The 8,978-nt window shown below is 40.9% G+C and overlaps 1 protein-coding gene across 5 annotated transcripts; it reads left to right on the top strand.

The window, feature by feature from the left end:
• The first annotated feature begins 2,041 nt into the window (after nucleotides 1-2,041).
• On the top strand, nucleotides 2,042-8,570 carry LOC137130748 (uncharacterized). Of its 5 annotated transcripts, XM_067511261.1 has the most exons (8): nucleotides 2,042-2,269; nucleotides 2,642-2,861; nucleotides 3,614-3,710; nucleotides 3,938-4,290; nucleotides 4,441-4,516; nucleotides 4,886-4,964; nucleotides 5,230-5,413; nucleotides 5,502-8,570. In XM_067511261.1, exons 4-8 carry the CDS (start codon nucleotides 3,940-3,942, stop codon nucleotides 6,081-6,083), a joined length of 1,272 nt encoding a protein of 423 aa, XP_067367362.1. In that variant the 5' UTR covers nucleotides 2,042-2,269; nucleotides 2,642-2,861; nucleotides 3,614-3,710; nucleotides 3,938-3,939; the 3' UTR covers nucleotides 6,084-8,570. The 5 variants fall into 5 exon arrangements, with proteins under 5 accessions (XP_067367362.1, XP_067367364.1, XP_067367363.1 ...); XM_067511263.1 differs by lacking the exon at nucleotides 2,642-2,861; XM_067511262.1 differs by lacking the exon at nucleotides 3,614-3,710.
• Nucleotides 8,571-8,978: the final 408 nt, after the last annotated feature.

Raw genomic sequence — 8,978 nt, 5'->3', positions numbered from 1 at the left:
ACAGAAAAAAATTATATTCCATAGGCTTAGGCTTAGTATGTTCGCTTTTATTGAATTCCTAAAGCATGTCAACACTCAGAAACCCAGTGGGGGTTGGGCAAGGGAAATGTAAAGATGGAAATGATGGGGGTGGTCCTCAGCACCTATGAACTCAGAAGGGTTCAATGGGTTCATGTGCTACAGAGGAATGTGGTGGGGGTGGAAAGCTTTTTCTGTCAAACTTGTCCCTGTTTCATTGTATACACAAACACCTTTCAATACATTCTTTATTATCAAAATGTTAACCAATTTTGCATTTTGACAATAAGGGCAAGTTGGTTTGTTCACCTGCAATTGGTTATTGAGTGACTACATAGTTATAAAGACACACAGGATGTTGTGTGTATGTTGGAGGAGAGAGGTCAGGGGTGTCATATGATGTATAGTGGGGGAAGGGCAGGCAAACAAGAAGGCAAGAAATTTCTGGCTTAAAGGTTTCGTCCATTTCTGGCATTTTACATCTAAACATACTAATAAATGCCAACATAACTGTACTGAAATTACAGAAAGAAAGTGCCAACAAATATGATAAGTATGGGGTAGATGTTTCATTTGTGTATGTTGTCTATATATGCTGGTACTATACTGCTCTGCATGTCTCAAGTGGAGGTTACTGAGTTCATCCTATAGTAACCCAGAGGAGAAACAGGTTGCTGCTATGTGGTTATAAATCATATACCTGACCTGTTGACTGACTGTCTACATTAGGTCAAATCTTTATTAGTGATCTTTAACAACACAGCCCCAGTGACACAAAACACAGTACATTTTAATAAAATGTAATATTGCTTTTATCTTCCATGTAACCCTCCTGTCCTCCAATCTGTGGCCATGTTTTTGTTGTATTACCTAAACAATAATGAGGTAAGGTAATAAGGTAATCATGTGGTCAGGGATATTTGTGACATTAAAAATAAATACAGAAAATACTATCCACTAAAAGCTTTAACTATAATAATTATAGAGAAGTAAAAATATTATCCCAGATATCTTAGATAGGGTCAAAGAATTATGTTTGAATAAAAGGTTGAACTACATTTGGCAATGTGATGCAACCCTAACCATCCAAAATATACTTATGACCTGCAATATTATAAATGTCACATCTAATGTGTATACTTCAATATAATCTTCAATCATGGCACAGGCCCAAAAATTGGTTGACTTTAATATTGTATTGTATTGTGAACCTTAATTCAAAAACTAAACAAAAGAGGAGGAAGTTGTGGGGGTGTAGCTATTAAGAATCAAATAGAACGGTTACTTATGATTTCTGTGCAGTCTAAAAAAATCCATTATAATATAAATTACCTTGGAACCAACATGTTTTTGTGGTGAGGTGTGACTTGTGACATTTATGAAAAATTATGTCAGTGTTGAAATTATTTTTCTCTTGACACATAGTTCATTGTCTAGTCCCGTTATATTAATTAGTGCAAAAGACACGAGAGAGAAGGCTTATTGTGCAGGAATGAGTTTACTTCCCAACAATCCAGACAATCCTGAATTACTGGCTTTTTCTCATCTGTTTACACGTCCCCACCTGCAGAGGTGTAAAAGCCATCTACATCGTGCATGTTTTACTATTTCTGGAGTGCACATGCTAACACGATTTAACCCGTTTAAATAAATCTAATCAGTGTTGTATAATGTTTCTTATTACTGTCGCTCACATAGTGCACTTGTTTATGTTTATGGTGTGAGAAGGCTGTGTCATAAATATTGCGTAGGCAATATCAGATGCATAATACATATCGTGCATCTCGAGGGCCAACGCTGTAATGCGCGTTGTGTGTTTACACACGCTCGCTATAGTAGAGCAGCCCTGCTCGACGCCCTACACACGAGCGAAACATGAGTGGGCAGGTCCTTGAGTGCCCGAAGTGCGGTCCAATCAACGGCTAGTTAAGCGATCATTGGTTGTAAGGGTCAGCAAATGGGGTGCACTGTCGTCGGGCCGACAGCCAATAGAATGCGCGTAAAACGTGGGCACGTGGATCAGCGCACATGTTGACGCTCGTAAACGGCCAAGAGAAAGAGCCAGCAGAGATATAGACCGATGCACGGCCGCCCGGCGATGTGTGTGTGAGAGAGAGGGAGCTGAGGGTGGGCGCCTCGATGCTGCTCCAACTGCCGAGTCTGTACTGACGGATCCGTCATATCAAAGTAGGAGCAAGAGCCGTTAGCGTCTGTTCCAGGTAGCTGCTGTTTTTCTCCCACAATTCTTGAGGTGAGTGTTTCCTTTAATGTTTTTTTATGTGGCTACCGATTCCCGAAGTTGGCAGGCTAGCCTAGAGGAATTTCCTGTCCCGCTACGTCCTCTAGGTGCTGCAATTTGTTAGTGTAGCCAAATTCTATTTTCTTTGCACAGCTTGTATGGTTATTTTTTTTTATATATGATCATTGCCATGTATTAATTTAAGATTCTCATTTAACTTATTTATATTGCCAGATCAGTAATAATAAACCATGTATAGTTATATCACTCGAGTTGAATTCTGCCATTTAAAATTGTGTCACCTTGGTTACAATTGTACAAAACATTTCATATTAAAATGTCTGTTGTTTTTTTCCTTTTGTTGGCATGGTGGTCTACACACAGAGACAGGCAAACAGCACCTGAGACATCACAGTCCATGCCTACCTGGGCAGACCCATGCACGGTCGCACTCCACCCTATTTCCCCCTATCCCATTCATCATTGTGCTGTGAACTGATGAAAAATGATTTTGTTCTTTCACTATTTATTTCAGTGGAGCACCTAGATGCATACAAACGTAGTGACATTTAGTTTTAAGAGGAAACAGACAGACTAGTGGGGGGTAAGCCATCATAACAAATAAAATGTGAATGGCAAAACATTTGGGCTAATGTAAAAGCTTAACAGGCTTGGTGAAACCTTTCTATATTCTTAAAATAGAGATATTGTGTGGCATCAGTGAGGAGTTCTTTCTTCCTTTGTGTTTGTGTGGGCACACTGCAAAAACATCTGCACCACTCTGCTTTCTCAGTGTGTGAATTTACACTTTTTTGCAACATTAATAAGAGCTGTGTTGGTGTGTGTACTATTATTCCTTTGAATGCTCTAACTTCCACCGTCTGTGTCGGTTGGATCAGAAACCATCAGGCACTTAAAGATTACACAGGAAGAGAAAAAGGGATAAGAGAAATGCACATGACTACACTGACCAGAGAAACAGAATGCAAAATACGAGTAAGAAAGAAAGGAAGGGAGGAGGAGGGCTGGTTTGGGAAAAGCAAAGGAAGAGCAGCACCAGGCTTGTGAGCATAACGAACAGGATGAGCTGAAGGGAGAGCAGGGAGAGATGAGAGGCATACTGAAATGTAGCCAGGGAGGAAAGAGAGCTTTGTGTTTGTGTGTGTGTGTGTGTGTGTGCACGTGAATCCAAGGGGGGTGGAGAGCAAGCCCAAGACAGAGAGGAGGGGCTAAATAGAGCACCGGAGGCAGTTTGGAGTGAGAGTGAGAGAGAGAGAGAGACAGACAGACAGTGCCTATTCTGATTCCACTACTCTACAATCTCCCATCCCCCTCACATTTTACTCTCCTCTACAGTCTCCAGTCTCCTCAATGGGAGCCAGACATGCACAACCATTGTGTCCCTCTGCCTTGCCCAAGTCCCACTCCTACACTATGCTAAACTAGGACACTGGTAAACCCACCATTTTAAGTTATTGAAGTTATTATTTTGGGGAGAAAGACAGGGAAGAATGAACTTTTACCAAATGGATGGCACTTCTTCTGCACTGATTTTTCTTCTTGTCTTCTGTTGCCTTGCCTCTCATTATTTAATACCTGCTGGTTTTGAATGATCTTTTTTGTTACTTTCTAAGTCAGTAAATTGACTTATAACCTTAAATTCTTTGGTTGCTCCAACAGCAATGCAGTCCCAAGGCAGCACTTCCTCCCAGCCCTCTTTCGATTCCCTGAGCTCCAGTAACAGTCCCTTGTTCAGTGATTCAGAGCAGGTAGAGGATGACACAGACGTCTTCCTGACAGACAGCTCTTCCTCTGTCATCATTGGTAGAACGGGTGGGGCTAAGGGCACTGAAGTTGTAGGATCAGAGAGTCCCAGGTCACAGTGGATATGTGAGGACTTCACAGATAAACAGACAGAGGAGGAGTCGTACAGGTCGGAGAGCGACGCCAAGGCAGCTCACATCAGCTTGGATGAGACACATCCTACGATGCAAATCCAAAAATCACAGGGAGATTTGCTCTTTGCTCAAAAGGTAAGGATCTGGTTTCAGTGTTGGGCCCACTAAATGTGAGTAATGAGGACAGATGACAGACTAATGTGTACATAAAGGAAAGCTGGGCAGACTTGATTAAGCCTGAACCAAAAGCAGTAGTAATTTATCTTCTCTCACTCTTCCTATCAGTGTGCTGAGCTGCAGGGTTTTGTCAGGCCTCTGCTGGAGCTGCTGAATGGCCTGAAGACGGGCCGTTTTGACCGTGGTAAGCATCCTTACATCACTCTCCAGATCCACAATGTTTGCAGACTTTGAGCTAAACGTGTAGATGCTGAACACAGGTTTATGTGATCTGATTGGCCTCAGTCTATTACAACAGAGTGTTTCCCTTTCTGCAGCAGTCTTCATTCACGCAGGCTATTGGTGTAGTCCAAAATGTGGTGTGTGTGTGTGAAGTGGCAGTCTTGTGGCTGACTCATCAGCACACAAGAGTTTACTGATATCATGAGCAGAAGTCATGTGTGTAAATATCCATGTAAGACAGGAACTGTGTACTTGTGTACATGTTCATGCATTTTATTGTAGAGTCTCAGAGTGTAAATTCTGATTGAAACATTATGTTTTTGATTGAAAGGTTTGAGTAGTTTCCAGCAAAGTGTTGCCATGGATCGAATCCAGAGGATCGTGGGGGTTTTACAGAGACCCAACAGTGGGTATGTGCACATTATCCCACCAGTCTCAGTGTTTCACAAATCTATTTACTATTCTTATCTTTTCACTGCATCACTACACACTGTATTTGAGCATAAAAATGATTATTAAATTATAGTTTGAACAAGGCAGGACCACTTAGGTTGTCTTCTATTTCAAGCCTCATCTCCTGTTACATCTTTTTCTATATAAACAGTACCGTATACACCCAGGTTTTCTAATGTAGCATTTGTTTCTACTGTGATTCTCACTGTGTCTCTTTTTTAGAGAGAAGTACCTGAACACTCTACTTCAGGTAGAGATGATGCTGAAGCTTTGGTTTCCTCAGATCACCACGCCGCCTGTCATTGCAGCCTCCAGCATTGCAACTTCCATTGCCTGCTCCATCCAAGACACATCCAGTTTCACCCCTCCACATAAACACAGGGATCAGTCACATATTCCTGTCAAGGTGAGAAAACTTGCATTCAACAACCCCACCAACACAATAAATTGAGTTCTATTTTCACTTGAAAATTACTTTACTGCTTATTTTCCAGAAGCGCAGACTTAGCTGGACAGGTACAGAATCTCCTACACCTTCCCCTGTGCTTGTCAAGTGTGCTCGCACCAGTCCAAGAGAGAAGAGGGTGAAGCAAGATCAATATGGAAGAGATGATCCGCCTCCATCAATGGCATACGATACGGACAAAAATTCAACAAAAGTCCATCACAGACAACTAAAGGAGTACACAATGGGACAGGACAGTGGCAATGAGGCACTAGACAAGCTATCAAAGTACAAAGCAGGTCAAAGCTCTGAACCGAGCCTGACATGGGTGCACGTTGCCCCACTCCTATCTCCACGAAAGGCCTGCACCTCACATGAGAGCACAACAGCAGCAGGTAACAATGAAAACCAGCCTGCAACCTGGAAGGGTAGCCCAGCTACACAAGACAGCTCCATCTCTTCTACCACACCGTACAAGCACCCCAAAAACCTGAAGAAACCAATCCGGTGCCAAAGCCAGCATGTTGCTGTTCAACAGAGTGACAATGAGACCATCAAGGCCTGCCAGGGTCAAAGCCAATCTCCTCGTGTCACCCTCAAGCCTTTGCCCAAAGTGTGCCCCCACACTTAGAGACCGGATGCATTGTCAAGCAAAGAGCTGGCAGCCTCGATTTGTAACACCACTGAGCTGAAAGCTGCTGTGAGGAAAAAGGGAAGAGGCAGAAGGCCTGTGATTATAGATGTATTAAGGAGATGAAATAGAGGAGAGAACTGTTGGTGCATAGATGTTGAAGACAATTAAAACTGACATACATCCTCTCATCAACCACGCCACAACTACAACAGTAATTTTAAATAACAGGATGTAAAGTTTTTCAGTGAATCAAATTTGCAGAGTTGATAATCACAATTAAATATTAGTATAAACATGTGCACAAAGGTGGTTGAGGTAAATAAGGAAGAAAACCACCCAAACCTTAAAGAGTATTTACAGGTTGTTGAGTGTTGACAAATGGGAGATATCCTTATGAATTCTGAGGAGCAAAGAATAGTTCTCCCCAGAATAAAAGCAATCAGCATACTATATGCAGAGCTGACTGTTTCTGCAAACATAAACTTGAAGAAATTGCACTTGCTCAAAAAATAGAATAGCAGATGTCAATATTCAATATTCTGATGTTTAATATAACAAGGTAACTTTTGTTCAATTCACTTTACACAGATTGAGTGAGTTGAATATGATTCCAGTCTTACAGCAGGACACGTTTGACTTTCCATTATTTGCAGATAGAGCTGGCTTGCAATGGAAAAATGACATTACAGTGTACAGGCTGCAGTATCATACTGTACATGTGGTATTTAAGAGTCATTGAAGGTATTGGAAAAATTATGTCATCAAATCAAATGTAATGCAAGATCTATTTGGGCCTTAGCTGCCAGATCAGTGGCAAGGCATCGAGAGCAGTCTCATCACAGTGATCAGAAGTCACATATCTTCTCTTGTGCTGTGGATCAGATGTTTCTGCATGATCATTGGACTGCAAGGTGGCAATCTGTGTGATGAAAATCCAAGAAACACCTGTAAATGAGCGGAGAGTGGAAAAACAAGGATGACTGAAAGACATGCAACTCAAAAATCCTAGTTAATTTATTCATGTGTTGATCTTACACTGCATTTATTTATTGTTTCTATTTATTTATTGGGTAGCTTAATATTGCCTGCTTGCAAAGTTTGGCATACATTACTTTGAGGTGATAACGAAGATGCTGTTGACAGTTTGTGGTTTGTATTGCTATCATGAAGAGAAAAAAAAAAGGAATGGAGTGAAATGTGAAATGCTATGATTGGACTATTGGATTAATGTGCCTTTTCTACGAAATAGGATGTGTTCAGAACAAGCATTTGGTGCTTTCAGTGCATTCGTAATGCATTTTTGATTGTTTGCTTGTACTTCACAAAACCAGTACACATTCATTCATAAAAGCCTATATGTAGTTATTTTTATCTAGCTCCTAAAGTTACTAACGGCAGCACCAACTACCTACTGTGTTAAAACCTTTTGTTCAGCTCTGGTATTCTGACATCTACAGTTAAGCCAAACTCTCTATATCTCTTAACTTCTATAGAAACAGCAGCAGCTAATATTAGCCATGTAGTATCACAGTGTAGCCTTTCTTTGGGGCTTTTTCTTTGGTTGTGATTAACAGGGGAACAGACTGAAATGCACTTATAAAAGGTGCTCTTGAAAACTTGAAAAAACTGAAAATCTAAATATTAGGGAGGAAAAGTTTATTTGCACCACCTTGTACTGCTGCTATTGTTATTCTACTCCCAGATCTGATTTAAATGCTTGGTAGAATGCTCTTTTTATTTGGTCTGCTCACAACATTCTAATAAATGTAGGGGGATTAGAAATGTGAATAAATTTACCTATTTTGCAAAAATGTAAATATTCAGACTAAATGTTTCTAAATTGGTCTAAGTGATTGATTATCTATTTACTTAATTAAAGAAGTGGGATACCCATGTACCGGAGTCCTCCAAAATAAAGCACCATGTGTGAACACGGAGCCACTGGCAGCCTTCATGTTACTGCCTAAGTTTTTGGAGGTTTAAGGAGTATAAAAACCCTCAGTCACAGACCCAGACTCAGAGCGTCCTGCCTGATCCCGTTTTCAAATGTGACAGTACAATGTGCCAGACGCTGGCTCTTGATCAGAGGCTGGGGGTGTCTTCCAACTATACTCCTGTTTTTATATAGTTGTGGTATGACAGAAAAACTGCATTTATTTTTCATTGTTTATGACCTTTTTCATGTACATTTTCTACTGCAGAAACGACTGCAGATCAGTGAGAAATGTGTTTTTTTAACTGCCTTCTTCATTTTACATTTTAAAGGCTGACTGTAGTGCCCCTTTGCCTCCCCTCCCCCACTCCACTGCATTTTTCTGCCCTTGCCCCCTCTCAATACATCTCCCTCAATCCTGTTAGTATCTTTTCTTTATAAACTAAACTCTTTTTCTCACACCCTATCTTTACATATTCTTCTTCTGGCCACTTCGCCAATAATGCTAAAATGAAAAACATTTTTAATAAATTACACATTTTTAAAGCTAACACTTCTGCCTGTATTTTGTTCTCATGTATTGAGTGTTTATGAATATGTTTTTTTCTTTTGCTATAAAGGGATGTAATGATGTGAGTAATAATAGTATTTTGGAAAACAGCTCTGACTAGACAGATGTGTGCCTCAGTGGGGTGCAGATTTAAGAGACTACATTTGGTAAAGTACATGGAGTGGGACAGTGCGGGTGCAGGGTGTAGGGAGGAAGGAAAGGGTAGAGAGAAGGAGGGGCAGCAGCCTGGCTGAGACTACAGCCTCCAGTAATCTGACTGGCAGTACATGGGGGGCTGGTTGATCCTCCAACCAGCTGCTACTACTACAGAGCACGAACACTGTAGATAATATATGTGTTGGGTTGATTGCTTGTCTTATGAGATCACATTAAGTAAATACGTCTTACA

This window comes from Channa argus, chromosome 7 (assembly GCF_033026475.1).
Source record: "Channa argus isolate prfri chromosome 7, Channa argus male v1.0, whole genome shotgun sequence".
Lineage (NCBI taxonomy): Eukaryota > Metazoa > Chordata > Actinopteri > Anabantiformes > Channidae > Channa > Channa argus.
This window is presented reverse-complemented; position numbering and strand designations above follow the sequence as displayed.

Excerpts from the sequence above, each read along its gene's own strand:
- LOC137130748 (XM_067511259.1), top strand. The coding sequence starts at position 3,940 with ATGCAGTCCCAAGGCAGCACTTCCTCCCAGCCCTCTTTCGATTCCCTG. Across the intron at positions 4,291-4,440 it reads ATTTGCTCTTTGCTCAAAAG|TGTGCTGAGCTGCAGGGTTT; the intron begins GTAAGGATCTGG and ends TCTTCCTATCAG. Across the intron at positions 4,517-4,885 it reads GACGGGCCGTTTTGACCGTG|GTTTGAGTAGTTTCCAGCAA; the intron begins GTAAGCATCCTT and ends TTTGATTGAAAG.